The sequence below is a fragment of the Oncorhynchus mykiss genome, chromosome 13, assembly GCF_057628025.1.
Source record: "Oncorhynchus mykiss isolate SJ-2025 chromosome 13, ASM5762802v1, whole genome shotgun sequence".
Taxonomy (NCBI): Eukaryota; Metazoa; Chordata; class Actinopteri; order Salmoniformes; family Salmonidae; genus Oncorhynchus; species Oncorhynchus mykiss.
Genome location: NC_143034.1, coordinates 31,716,025 through 31,731,496, shown reverse-complemented (window position 1 = coordinate 31,731,496; position 15,472 = coordinate 31,716,025). Strand labels below are relative to the sequence as shown.

The following is a 15,472-nucleotide window of genomic DNA, read 5'->3' as shown; positions in this document are numbered from 1 at the left end:
CTAAAAAGGCATATATTATATATTATAAAAGAAGAAAACAGTAGTGTACATTTTGTACAGCACATTGTAGAATACTAGTGAAGACATCAAAACTATGAAATAATACATATGGAATCATGTGGTAACCAAAAAAGGTTTAAACAAATAAAAATATTTGTTATATTTCAGATTCTTCAGATAGCCACCCTTTGCCTTGATGACAGCTTTGCAGACTCTTGGCATTCTCTCAACCAGCTTTCCCTGGAATGCTTTTCCAACAGTCTTGAAGGAGTTCCCACATATGCTCAGAACTTGTTGGCTACTTTTCCTTCACTCTGCGGTCCAACTCATCCCAAATCATCTCAATTGGGTTGAGGTCTGGGGATTATGGAGGCCAGGACATCTGATGCAGCACTCCATCACTCTCTTTCTTGGTCAAATAGCCCTTACACAGCCTGGAGGTGTGTTGGGTCATTGTCCTGTTGAAAAACAAATGATAGTCCCACTAAGCGCAAACCAGATGGGATGACGTATCGCTGCAGAATGCTGTGGTAGCCATGCTAGTTAAGTGTACCTTGAATTCTAAATAAATCACAGACAGTGTCACTAGAAAAGCACTCCCACACCATCACACCTCCTCTTCCATGCTTCCGTTTGGGAACCACACATGCGGAGATCATCCGTTCACCAACTCTGTGTCTCACAAAGACACAGCGATGGGAAGCAAAAATCTCAAATTTGGACTCATCAGACCAAAGGACAGATTTCAACTGGTCTAATGTCCATTGCACGTGTTGCTTGGCCCAAGGAAGTTTTTTCTTATTATTTGTGTCCTTTAGTAGAAATTTGACCACGAAGGCCTGATTCACACGGTCTCCTCTGAACAGTTGATGTTGAGATGTGTCTATTACTTGAACTCTGTGAAGCATTTATTTGGGCTGCAATTTCTGAGGCTGGTAACTCTAATGAACTTATCCTCTGCAGAAGAGGTAACTCTGGGTCTTCCTTTCCTGTGGCGGTCCTCATGAGAGCCAGTTTCATCATAGTACTTGATGGTTTATCCGACTGCACTTGAAGAAACTTTCAAAGTTCTTGACATTTTCTGGATTGACTGACCTTCATGTCTTAAAGTAATGATGGACTGTCGTTTCTCTTTGCTTATTTGAGCTGTTCTTGACATAATATGGACTTGGTCTTTTAACAATTAGGGCTATCTTCTGTGCACCACCCCTACCTTGTCACAACACAACTGATTGGCTCAAACGCATTAAGGAAAGAAATTCCACAAATGAACTTTTACCAAGGCAAATCTGTTAATTGAAATGCATTCCAGGTGACTACCTCCTGAAGCTGGTTGAGATAATGCCAAGAGTGTGCAAAGCTGTCAAGGCAAAGGGTGGCGACTTTGAAGAATCTTAATTATAAAATATATTTGGACTTGTTTAACACTTGTGGTTACTACATGATTCCATATATGTTATTTCATAGTTGTGATGTCTTCACTATTATTCTACATTGCAGAAAATATTAAAAATAAAGATAAACCCTCGAAGGAGTAGGTGTGTCCAAACTTTTAACTGTAACTGTATTTACATTTTTAAAATAGATTTCCACTAACCCTACCATCCCTCCCCTAATTGGCATATTTTTACAATTAAATTTCTAATTTCACCTTTATTTAACCAGGCAGGCCAGTTGAGAACAAGTTCTCATTTACAACTGCAACCTGGTCAAGATAAAGCAAAGCAGTGCGACAAAAACAACACTGAGTTACACATGGGATAAGCAAATGTACAGTAAATACCACAATAGAAAAATCTATGTACAGTGTGTGCAAATGTAGTAAGATGAGGGAGTTAAGTAAATGAATAGGCCATAGAGGCAAAATAATTACAATTTAGCATTAACACTGGAGTGATAGATGTGCAGATGATGATGTGCATGTAGTGATACTGGGGTGCAAAAGAGCAAAAAAATAAATAACAATATGGGGATGAGGTAGTTGGGTGTGATATTTACAGATGGGCTGTGTACAGGTACAGCGATCGATCGGTAAGCTGCTCTGACAGCTGATGCTTAAAGTTAGTGATGGTGAAATGTCTCCAGCTTCAGTGATTTTTGCAATTCATTCCAGTCAATGGCAGCAACTGGAAGGAAAGGTGGCCAAAGAGGTGTTGGCTTTGGGGATGACCAGTGAAATATACCTGCAGGAGCATGTGCTGCGGGTGGGTGTTGCTATGGTAACCAGTGAGCTGAGATAAGGCAGGGTTTTACCTAGCAAAGACTTAGATGACCTGGAGCCAGTGGGTTTGGCGACGAAAATGTAGCGAGGGCCAGCCAACGAGAGCATACAGGTCGCAGTGGTGGGTAGTGTATGGGGCTTTGGGGACAAAACGGATGGCATTGTGATAGACTGCATCCAATTTGCTGAGTAGAGTGTTGGAGGCTATTTGGTAAATGACATCGCCGAAGTCAAGGATCGGTAGGATGGTCAGTTTTACAAAGGGTATGTCTGGCAGCATGAGTGAAGGATGCTTTGTTGCGAAATAGGAAGCTGGTTCTAGATTTAACTTTAGATTGGAGATGCTTAATGTGAGTCTGGAAGGAGAGTTTACAGTCTAACCAGACACCTAGGTATTTGTAGATGTCCACATATTCTAAGTCAGAAACGTCCAGAGTAGTGATGCTAGGCGGGCGGGGGCGGGCAGCAATCGGTTGAAGAGCATACATTTAGTTTTACTAGCATTTAAGAGCAGTTGGAGGCCACGGAAGGAGTATTGTATTGCATTGAAGCTCGTTTGGAGGTTTGTTAACCTCTTGAACCTCTGGGGGCAGTATTTAATTTTTGGATGAAAAACGTTCCCGTTTTAAACAAGATATTTTGTCACGAAAAGATGCCTGACTATGCATATAATTGACAGCTTTGGAAAGAAAACAGTTTCCAAAACTGCAAAGATATTGTCTGTGAGTTCCACAGAACTAATGCTACAGGCGAAACCAAGATGACATTTCATACAGGAAGTGAGCCAGATTTTGAATGCGCTGTGTTCTAATGTCTCCTTATATGGCTGTGAATGCGCAAGGAATGAGACTACACTTTCTGTTGTTTCCCCAAGGTGTTTGCAGCATTGTGACGTATTTGTAGGCATATCAATGGAAAATTGACCATAAGAGACTACATTTACCAGGTGTCCGCTCGGTGTCCTCTGTCGAAACTATTGCGTAATCTCCAGGTGCGTGTATTTTTCCATTTTGAACAGAGGAGAAACCAAACTGCCACGAGTGATTTATCATCGAATAGATCTGTGAAAAACACCTTGAGGATTGATTCTAAACAACGTTTGCCATGTTTCTGTCAATATTATGGAGTGAATTTGGAAAAAAGTTCGCCGTTGTAATGACTGAATTTTCTGGTTTTTTTCTTAGCCAAACGTGATGAACAAAACGGAGCGATTTCTCCTACACAAATAATATTTTTGGAAAAACTGAACATTTGCTAACTAACTGAGAGTCTCCTCATTGAAAACATCCGAAGTTCTTCAAAGGTAAATGATTTTATTTGAATGCTTTTCTTGTTTTTGTGAAAATGTTGCCTGCTGAATGCTAGGCTTAATGCTATGCTAGCTATCAATACTCTTACACAAATGCTTGTGTAGCTATGGTTGAAAAGCATTTTTTGAAAATCTGAGATGACAGTGTTGTTAACAAAAGGCTAAGCTTGTGAGCCAATATATTTATTTCATTTCATTTGCGATTTTCATCAATAGTTAACGTTGCGTTATGCTAATGAGCTTGAGGCTATAATTACGCTCCCGGATACGGGATTGCTCGTCGCAACAGGTTAACACAGTGTCCAAGGAAGGGCCAGATGTATACAGAATGGTGTCGTCTGCGTAGAGGTGGATCAGAGACTCACCAGCAGCAAGAGCGACATCATTGATAAATACAGAGAAAAGAGTCGGCCCGAGAATTGTACCCTGTGGCACCCCATAGAGACTGCCAGAGGTCCGGACCACAGGCCCTCTGATTTGACACACTGAACTCTATCTGAGAAGTAGTTGGTGAACCAGGCGAGGCAGTCATTTGAGAAACCAAGGCTATCGAGTCTGCCGATAAGAATGCAGAGTTGAAAGCCTTGGCCAGGTCGATGAATACAGCTGCACAGTATTGTCTCTTATCGATGGCAGTTATGATATCGTTTAGGACCTTGAGCGTGGCTGAGGAGCAACCATGACCAGCTCGGAAACCAGATTGCATAGTGGAGAAGGTATGGTGAGATTCTAAATTGTTGGTGATCTTGGCTTGGCTTTTGAAGACTAGAAAGGCAGGGCAGGATGGATATAGGTCTATAACAGTTTGGGTCTGGAGTGTCTCCACCTTTCCTAATGGATCTCAGACGATACAAAAGAGAGGTTGAACAGACTAGTAATAGGGGTTGCAACAATTTCGGCTGATAATTTTAGAAAGAGAGGGTCCAGATTTCCTAGCCCAGCTAATTTGTAGGGATCCAGATTTTGCAGCTCTTTCATTACATCAGCTGTCTGGATTTGGGTGAAGGAGAAGCGAGGGGGGGGGGGGGGGGGGGGATGCTGCGGGTGTGGAGAGCTGTTGGCCAGGGTAGGGGTAGCCACGGCATGGCCAGCCGTAGAGAAATGCTTCTTGAAATGCTCTATTATCATAGATTTATCTGTGGTGACAGTGTTTCCTAGCCTCAGTGCAGTGGGCAGCTGGGAGTAGGTGCTCTTATTCTCCATGGACTTTATGGTGTCCCAAAACATTTTGGAATTAGTGCTACAGGATGCAAATTTTTGTTTGAAAAAGCTAGCCTTAGCTTTCCTAACCTACTGTGTATATTGGTTTCTGACTTCCCTGAAAAGTTGCATATCGCAGGGGCTTTTCGATGCTAATGCAGTACGCCACAGGATGTTCTTGTGCTGGTCTGGAGTGAAACAAGGGCTTAGTTCTACATATTTTGAATGGGGCATGCTTATTTAAGATGGTGAGGGAAGCACTTTTAAAGAACAACCAGGCATACTGACGGGATGAGGATACCCAGGCCAGGTTGATTAGAAAGGCCTGCTCGCTGAAGTGTTTTAGGGAGCGTTTGACAGTGATGAGGGGTGGTCGTTTGACCGCAGGCCCATTTCGGACTCAGGCAATGAGGCAGTGATTGCTGAGATCCTGGTTGAAGACAACAGAGGTGTATTTACAGGGCAAGCTGGTCAGGATGATATCTATGAGGGTGCCCATGTTTACAGATTTAGGGTTATACCTGGTAGGTCCCTTGATAATTTGTATGAGGGCATCTAGTTTAGTTTAGATTGCAGGATGGCCGGGGTGCTAAACTATTCCGGTTTAGGTCACCTCACAGTACGAACTCTGAAGATAGATGGGGGGAAATCAATTCACATATGGTGTCCAGGGCACAGCTGGGGGCTGAGGGGGGGTCTATAACAAGCGGCAACAGTGAGAGACTTGTTTCTGGAAAGGTGGATTTTTAAAAGTAGAAGCTCGAACTGTTTGGGCACAGACCTGGACAGTATGACAGAACTCTGCAGGCTATCTCTGCAGTAGATTGCTCCCTTTGGCAGTTCTATCTTGACAAAAATGTTGTAGTTGGGGATGGAAATTTAAGCATTTTTGGTGGCCTTCCTAAGCCAGGATTCAGACACGGCTATGACATCAGGGTTGGCGGAGTGTGCTAAAGCAGTGAATAAAACACATTTAGGGAGGAGGCTTCTGATGTTAACATGCATGAGACCAAGGCTTTTACGGTTACAGAAGGGTCTTTAGCAGATGGGTCTTTGGCGACATCGCAACGGAAAAGCCGGTTGAAACCGATATGCTCTGGGTTGATATCGCGATGTGCAGACTGGCATGTATTGACCGAGCTAAAGCTGGCTGGTGTCCGAGATAAAAGGTGAAGACCGCTAGCCGTGGCTAACAGTGACTACTAGCTAGTACGCTTCTGATGGAGGTTCCAGTTATAATGCATAAAAATTGCAGATCCGTACCACATTGGGCGAGGTGGGTTGCAGGAAAGTATATTTAGATCGTAGGTGGAAAGTGAGATTAAAATATATACAAAAAAAACAAGCAACGAAACCGACTATTTACATGGGACAAGACAAACACACGTCCGACTGCGATGCCATCTTGGATTGCAACACTTAGGCTTCTACTTCCAGCTTAAACATTCTATACACATTTTAAGGAAACAGTATATTTTACAGCAGTGTATTTTCCTAGTTGAACACGAATTCTAGCTCTTTCTCCTCTCTTTCTTTCTTTAAGTTTCACAACAGCGTGCATGGACTTAAATAGCCCTATTAGAAAGTTGCCCACTCACGTTGGAACATAATGCTCATTAGGAGTGTGTGTCTGTCGGTGGGCGTATGTTACATAAGCAGGGGGTGAAATTGGTTGCATAGCCAGCCTGGCAGGTACAGTACTCCACTATCTTTACCGAAAAACATAATTTGTTGTAATTGAAATGTAACGAGAGAAAAAGTATTAATGACTGCGTCCAAAATGGCACCCTATTCCCTATGTAGTGCACTACTTTTGACCAGAGTCTCTGTTGTGGGAGGAAGATATCCATAGCAATTTATTTTTTGTTTGAAACTTGGCAGTTTGGATGCAGCAACATAGCAGCAACATAGCATCTGGGTATAGCGGCATATACTGTAGGTTAGCATAGGATGGGGGAGCAAAACAAATCCAATAACTTAGCCACCCTTTAACTTGATGACAGCTTCGCACACTCTTGGCATTCTCTCAACCAAGCTTCACCTGGAATGCTTTTCCAACAGTTTTGACAAAGTTCCCACATATGCTGAGTACTTGTTGGCTGCTTTTCCTTCACTCTGCGGTCCAACTCATCCCAAACCATCTCAATTGGGTTAAGGTTGGGTGATTGTGGAGGCCAGGTCATCCAATGCAGCATTCCATCACTCTCCCTCTTGGTCAAATAGCCCATACACAGCTTGGAGGTGTGTTGGGTCATTGACATGTTGAAAAATAAATGATAGTCCCACTGAGCGCAAACCAGATGGGATCAAATCAAATCAAATTGTATTTGTCACATACACATGGTTAGCAGATGTTAATGCGAGTGTAGCGAAATGCTTGTGCTTCTAGTTCCGACAATGCAGTAATAACCAACGAGTAAACTAACCTAACAATTCCACAAATACTACCTTATACACACACAAGTGTAAAGGGATGAAGAATATGTACATGAAGATATATGAATGAATGATGGTACAGAACGGCATAGGCAAGATGCAGTAGATGGTATAGAGTACAGTATATACATATGAGATGAGTAATGTAGGGTATATAAACATAAAGTGGCATAGTTTAAAGTGGCTAGTGATACATGTATTACATAAAGATGGCAAGATGCAGTAGATGATATAGAGTACAGTATATACATATACATATGAGATGAGTAATGTAGGGTATGTAAACATTATATTAAGTGGCATTGTTTAAAGTGGCTAGTGATACATTTTTACATCAATTCCCATCAATTTCCATTATTAAAGTGGCTGGAGTTGAGTCAGTATGTTGGCAGCAGCCACTCAATGTTAGTGGTGGCTGTTTAACAGTCTGATGGCCTTGAGATAGAAGCTGTTTTTCAGTCTCTCGGTCCCTGCTTTGATGCACCTGTACTGACCTCGCCTTCTGGATGATAGCGGGGTGAACAGGCAGTGGCTCGGGTGGTTGTTGTCCTTGATGATCTTTATGGCCTTCCTGTGACATCGGGTGGTGTAGGTGTCCTGGAGGGCAGGTAGTTTGCCCCCGGTGATGCGTTGTGCAGACCTCACTACCCTCTGGAGAGCCTTACGGTTGTGGGCGGAGCAGTTGCCATACCAGGCGGTGATACAGCCCGACAGGATGCTCTCGATTGTGCATCTGTAGAAGTTTGTGAGTGCTTTTGGTGACAAGCTGAATTTCTTCAGCCTCCTGAGGTTGAAGAGGCGCTGCTGCGCCTTCTTCACAACGCTGTCTGTGTGGGTGGACCAATTCAGTTTATCCGTGATGTGTACGCCGAGGAACTTAAAACTTACTACCCTCTCCACTACTGTCCCGTCAATGTGGATAGGGGGGTGCTCCCTCTGCTGTTTCCTGTAGTCCACAATCATCTCCTTTGTTTTGTTGACGTTGAGTGTGAGGTTATTTTCCTGACACCACACTCCGAGGGCCCTCACCTCCTCCCTGTAGGCAGTCTCGTCGTTGTTGGTAATCAAACCTACCACTGTAGTGTCGTCCGCAAACTTGATGATTGAGTTGGAGGCGTGCATGGCCACGAAGTCGTGGGTGAACAGGGAGTACAGGAGAGGGCTCAGAACGCACCCTTGTGGGGTCACAGTGTTGAGGATCAGCGGGGTGGAGATGTTGTTACCTACCCTCACCACCTGGGGGCAGCCCGTCAGGAAGTCCAGTACCCAGTTGCACAGGGCGGGGTCGAGACCCAGGATCTCGAGCTTGATGACGAGCTTGGAGGGTACTATGGTGTTAAATGCTGAGCTGTAGAACAGCAATCTCACATAGGTATTCCTCTTGTCCAGATGGGTTAGGGCAGTGTGCAGTGTGGTTGCGATTGCGTCGTCTGTGGACCTATTGTGGCGGTAAGCAAATTGGAGTGAGTCTAGGGTGACAGGTAGGGTGGAGGTGATATAGTCCTTGACTAGTGTCTCAAAGCACTTCATGATGACGTTTACCTCAGTTACCTTAGCTTTCTTGGGAACAGGAACAATGGTGGCCCTCTTGAAGCATGTGGGAACAGCAGACTGGGATAAGGATTGGTATATCGCTGCAGAATACTGTGGTAGCCATGCTGGTTAAGAATGCCTTGAATTCTAAATAAATCACTGACAGTGTCACCAGCAAAGCTCACCCACACCATCACACCTCCTCTTCCATGCTTTACGGTGGGAACCACACATGCGGAGATCAACCGTTCACCTACTCTGTGTCTCACAAAGACACAGCGGTTGGAACCAAAAATCTAAAATTTGGACTCATCAGGCCAAAGGACAGATTTCCGGTCTAATGTCTATTGTTCATGTTTCTTGGCCCAAGCAAATCTCTTCTTCTTATTGGCGTCCTTTAGTAGTGGTTTCTCTGCAGCAATTTCTCCTCTGAACAGTTGATGTCAAGATGTGTCTGTTACTTGAACTTTGTGAAGCATTTATTTGGGCTGCAATTTCTGAGGCTCATGAAGCTGGTTGAGAGAATGCCAAGAGTGTGCAAAGCTGTCATCAAGGCAAAGGGTGGCTACTTTGAAGAATCTCAAATATATTTTGATTTGTTTAACAATTTTTTGGTTACTACATGATTCCATATGTGTTATATGTTCTATATATATATATATATATATATATGTGTTATTTCATAGTTTTGATGTCTTCACCCCCCGGAGAGTGGTGGTGGCAGCAAAGCATTCTGGGTAATGTAACAACTCCTAAAATGACAGCCAGTCCCTTTCTACTCCTGTCGTCTGTTGGTGGCAGCGTCAGAATTGTGACTTAGACATGTGTGTGTGTGTGTATGTCACAGCAGGGGAAAAGGAAACAGTAATTGTCAGGGTCGTGTTCACAGGTCATGCGGTTCCCCTACACGTTGTGAAAAGGGAACCCTTGTACGCTGCAAACGGAATCCTGTCTGCTTTGCTGGACCTTCACCTTCAAAATGTCAACTTGAGGTCTGAGAATCAGTCAGTCTGTGGCTGGTGAGCTAAGGGATCATGACCAGGTTCTCAGTGTTCTCTCCTTGCTAGAACACAGGCACACAAACCTCCCCGAGACCTTTTATTCACGCCAGCCTTAGAGGATGGCCCGTCCACAAAGGCAGAGCATTGGATCAAAGCAATCCCCCATCTGCAGAAACAATGGAGTGGCCTCACTCTCTTCCACTGACAGAGAGACAGGGTGCCACAGGCTATTAAGGAAATAAATATAGAAGGAAGAAAGGAAATAAATATAGAAATAAATATAGAAAGAAAGAAAGAAAGAAAGAAAGAAAGAAAGAAAGAAAGAAAGAAAGGCAGGCAGGCAGACAGAGAGAGAGACTGATAGAGAGAGACTGATGGAGAGAGACTGATGGAGAGAGACTGATAGAGAGGTAGAGGATGTGAGAGCTCTGGGGGTTTAAGTGGGGAGGTGTGGACACGAGTGTGTTATCACACAGTTCGTTGACTCGGCTCAGCCCTGGAACGTTCCATCTCTCCTCCTGCTCGTGTTATTAGTGTCTTCCCCTCTCCTCTCACACAGGCACACCTTTCCCTATGTTTCTCGCTCTCTCTCTCTGCCTTTACATTTTATTTTATTTTGCCACAATATGGCTGCCGTCCAATATATGCACACAGGTGGGTACTATGAGAGATGAAGACCAACAGTCAAAAATAAGGAAAAATTAGTTTTAAGCTTTTAAGTCTCCGTCTCTCCTTCTACTCCCATTTTGAAACCTATGCACCTGTAACAGACACTATTTGATCTAAAGGACCTTCAAGGAGCGTAGACGGCCACCCACCATTACACAGGTGGGCACTATTATTGGTGATGAATAGGGGTGAGGTACACACATCCATAACTCATCACCATGCTTCTCCAATTCCGCTTGTTTTGAATCCACTACCCCCCTATAGTACAGTATGCCCTTCGCTATCTAGGTAGTAAACCCGTGCCTGCAGGCTACAGTGATAGATCCTTCAATGACATAACCTTTAGTCTAAAGGCTACGTGCCAAAGTCAGTCATATCTATCGACATAGAGTCTATCGACATTTAAAAAAAAAAATGCCTTCCTAACCATCTTAAATAAACACGCCCCATTCAAGAAATTTAGAACCAGGAACAGATATAGCCCTTGGTTCTCCCCAGACCTGACTGCCCTTAACCAACACAAAAACATCCTATGGCGTTCTGCATTAGCATCGAACAGCCCCCGTGATATGCAGCTGTTCAGGGAAGCTAGAAACCATTATACACAGGCAGTTAGAAAAGCTAAGGTTAGCTTTTTCAAGCAGAAATTTGCTTCCTGCAACACTAACACAAAAAAGTTCTGGGACACTGTAAAGTCCATGGAGAATAAGAACACCTCCTCCCAGCTGCCCACTGCACTGAAGATAGGAAACACTGTCACCACTGATAAATCCACCATAATTGAGAATTTCAATAAGCATTTTTCTACGGCTGGCCATGCTTTCCACCTGGCTACTCCTACCCCGGTCAACAGCACTGCACCCCCCACAGCAACTCGCCCAAGCCTTCCCCATTTCTCCTTCTCCCAAATCCGTTCAGCTGATGTTCTGAAAGAGCTGCAAAATCTGGACCCCTACAAATCACCCGGGCTAGACAATCTGGACCCTTTCTTTCTAAAATTATCTGCCGAAATTGTTGCCACCCCTATTACTAGCCTGTTCAACCTCTCTTTCGTGTCGTCTGAGATTCCCAAAGATTGGAAAGCAGCTGCGGTCATCCCCCTCTTCAAAGGGGGGGACACTCTTGACCCAAACTGCAACAGACTTATATCTATCCTACCATGCCTTTCTAAGGTCTTCGAAAGCCAAGTCAACAAACAGATTACCGATCATTTCGAATCTCACCATACCTTCTCTGCTATGCAATCTGGTTTCAGAGCTGGTCATGGGTGCACCTCAGCAACGCTCAAGGTCCTAAATGATATCTTAACCGCCATCGATAAGAAACATTACTGTGCAGCCGTATTCATTGATCTGGCCAAGGCTTTCGACTCTGTCAATCACCACATCCTCATCGGCAGACTCGACAGCCTTGGTTTCACAAATGATTGCCTCGCCTGGTTCACCAACTACTTCTCTGATAGAGTTCAGTGTGTCAAATCGGAGGATCTGCTGTCCGGACCTCTGGCAGCCTCTATGGGGGTGCCACAGGGTTCAATTCTTGGACCGACTCTCTTCTCTGTATACATCAATGAGGTCGCTCTTGCTGCTGGTGAGTCTCTGATCCACCTCTACGCAGACGACACCATTCTGTATACTTCTGGCCCTTCTTTGGTCACTGTGTTAACAACCCTCCAGGCAAGTTTCAATGCCATACAACTCTCCTTCCGTGGCCTCCAATTGCTCTTAAATACAAGTAAAACTAAATGCATGCTCTTCAACCGATCGCTACCTGCACCTGCCCGCCTGTCCAACATCACTACTCTGGACGGCTCTGACTTAGAATACGTGGACAACTACAAATACTTAGGTGTCTGGTTAGACTGTAAACTCTCCTTCCAGACCCATATCCAACATCTCCAATCCAAAGTTAAATCTAGAATTGGCTTCCTATTTCGCAACAAAGCATCCTTCACTCATGCTGCCAAACATACCCTTGTAAAACTGACCATCCTACCAATCCTCGACTTTGGCGATGTAATTTACAAAATAGCCTCCAATACCCTACTCAACAAATTGGATGCAGTCTATCACAGTGCAATCCGTTTTGTCACCAAAGCCCCATATTCTACCCACCATTGCGACCTGTACGCTCTCGTTGGCTGGCCCTCGCTTCATACTCGTCGCCAAACCCACTGGCTCCATGTCATCTACAAGACCCTGCTAGGTAAAGTCCCCCCTTATCTCAGCTCGCTGGTCACCATAGCATCTCCCACCTGTAGCACATGCTCCAGCAGGTATATCTCTCTAGTCACCCCCAAAACCAATTCTTTCTTGGCCGCCTCTCCTTCCAGTTCTCTGCTGCCAATGACTGGAACGAACTACAAAAATCTCTGAAACTGGAAACACTTATCTCCCTCACTAGCTTTAAGCACCAACTGTCAGAGCAGCTCACATATTACTGCACCTGTACATAGCCCACCTATAATTTAGCCCAAACAACTACCTCTTTCCCTACTGTATTTAATTAATTAATTTATTTTGCTCCTTTGCACACCATTATTTTTATTTCTACTTTGCACATTCTTCCATTGCAAATCTACCATTCCAGTGTTTTACTTGCTATTTGTATTTACTTTGCCACCATGGCCTTTTTTTGCCTTTACCTCCCTTATCTCACCTCATTTGCTCACATCATATATAGACTTGTTTATGCTGTATTATTGACTGTATGTTTGTTTTACTCCATGTGTAACTCTGTGTTGTTGTATGTGTCGAACTGTTTTGCTTTATCTTGGCCAGGTCGCAATTGTAAATGAGAACTTGTTCTCAACTTGCCTACCTGGTTAAATAAAGGTGAAATAAAAAAATAAAAAAATAAAAATCGACATAGAGTCTATCGACGCATCACTTCCTGCTCTTCCAACTGTACATGTCAATGGAAAGTGTCTTCATAAAGGTCATAGTAAATACGGCTTCAAAAAGTTGACTTCATGAAGGGTCAAGGTTAACGGGGTGAGAGACTAGCTTCAAAGGGGAGTGGGGAAGACCATGGGTTTAAGGGTGATGGTTGTGAGGCAGGATGCAACAGCGTAGGGGCAATCGAAAAATAACTACATTGACTTCAATGGGAGTTTCCGTTCCCGTAATTCTATTTCTATGATGGGGCGGAGGTTCAAAGGGTTCTTTGGGTCAAAGGTCATACTCACCCCTTTGCAGATGGACACGGCCTCTTTGGACATTTGCTTGGGGTACGACACGTTGTGCTCCATGATGGACTGGAAGAGCTCGTCCTCGTCCTCACCATCAAACGGGGGCTGCGGAACAATACGTTACATAGAACGTTATATACACGTTGTAAATAGGTTGAGAATGTTATATACATGTTGTAAATAGTTTGGGAATGTTATGTACATGTAAATAGGTTGGGAATGTTATATACGTTGTAAAGAGGTTGGGAATGTTATATACGTTGTAAAGAGGTTGGGAATGTTATGTACATGTTGTAAATAGTTTGGGAATGTTATGTACATGTTGTAAATAGGTTGGGAATGTTATATACGTTGTAAAGAGGTTGGGAATGTTATATACGTTGTAAAGAGGTTGGGAATGTTATATACGTTGTAAAGAGGTTGGGAATGTTATATACGTTGTAAAGAGGTTGGGAATGTTATATACATTGTAAAGAGGTTGGGAATGTTATATATGTTGTAAAGAGGTTGGGAATGTTATATACGTTGTAAAGAGGTTGGGAATGTTATATACGTTGTAAAGAGGTTGGGAATGTTATATACGTTGTAAAGAGGTTGGGAATGTTATATACGTTGTAAATAGGTTGGGAATGTTATATACGTTGTAAATAGGTTGGGAATGTTATATACGTTGTAAAGAGGTTGGGAATGTTATATACGTTGTAAATAGATTGGGAATGTTATATACGTTGTAAATAGGTTGGGAATGTTATATACATTGTAAAGAGGTTGGGAATGTTATATACGTTGTAAATAGGTTGGGAATGTTATATACGTTGTAAAGAGGTTGGGAATGTTATGTACATGTTGTAAATAGGTTGGGAATGTTATATACGTTGTAAAGAGGTTGGAATGTTATATACATGTTGTTAATAGGTTGGGAATGTTATATACATTTTGTAAATAGGTTGAGAATGTTATATACATGGTGTAAATAGGTTGAGAATGTTATATACATTTTGTAAATAGGTTGGGAATGTTATATACGTTGTAAAGAGGTTGGAATGTTATATACATGTTGTAAATAGGTTGGGAATGTTATATACGTTGTAAAGAGGTTGGAATGTTATATACATGGTGTAAATAGGTTGAGAATGTTATATACATGGTGTAAATAGGTTGAGAATGTTATATACATGGTGTAAATATGTTGACAATATCATGTAAACGTTAACACATCAGAATATGTAGTACATCTGTAATGACCTAAAACATTATGTCTTATCAGTCATTTTGACCTTCACCTTTAATCAAACGGGTAAATTCATGATAATCTATCTGGTATCTTAATGTCACAGCTATTTTTCAGGGGTCGTTTCTAAACAGGGCCCAGTTTAGTAGAAGTCTGAATTGCAAATGTCAACTTTATAAAAAGCCTTAATGGAATTTTAGGAGAACAAAGACGATTAGAAAGGTAATGCTGGCTACACAAACAGCCAGAAGAGCGGGCCTCACAGGACTGCTTAAAACAGCTCGTCAGGGGATTCCAAGCCTATTTGAACAGAGTATTGCGGGGGAAAATGAAGTCCAAAAGGTTGTTGCCAGGGGCATTATCGGTCCAAAAACAGAATAAACATGAACTAACCTTCAACTAATCATGTTAACCCTTCAATGGTCTAAAGTTCCAAATATTGTCATAAAAAACACACACTTGGAAGAATTTAATTTATGAACCATTTACACTTCGGTACCAAGGCGCCTGCTCAAAGCCATTGGATGTGTGTATATTCTATCCTTTCCCAGTCCAGTAGTACAACTGAATAAGGGTTGTTATGGTGGCTTGTTGAGAGAGAGAGAGAGACAGAGAGACAGAGAGAGAGAGAGAGAGAGAGAGAGAGAGAGAGAGAGAGAAAGTTACAAAACGGAAGATAAAA

At 42.9% G+C, this 15,472-nt stretch overlaps 1 protein-coding gene across 1 annotated transcript in view; it reads right to left on the bottom strand.

The window, feature by feature from the left end:
• LOC110485978 (protein kinase C alpha type) overlaps window positions 1-15,472 on the bottom strand; it is a 230,461-nt gene that overhangs the window by 15,608 nt on the left and 199,381 nt on the right. Inside the window, exon 15 of the mRNA XM_036940643.2 lies at window positions 13,557-13,664. Coding sequence (XP_036796538.1) covers window positions 13,557-13,664 — 108 coding nt within the window. The remainder of the gene's footprint in view (window positions 1-13,556; window positions 13,665-15,472) is intronic.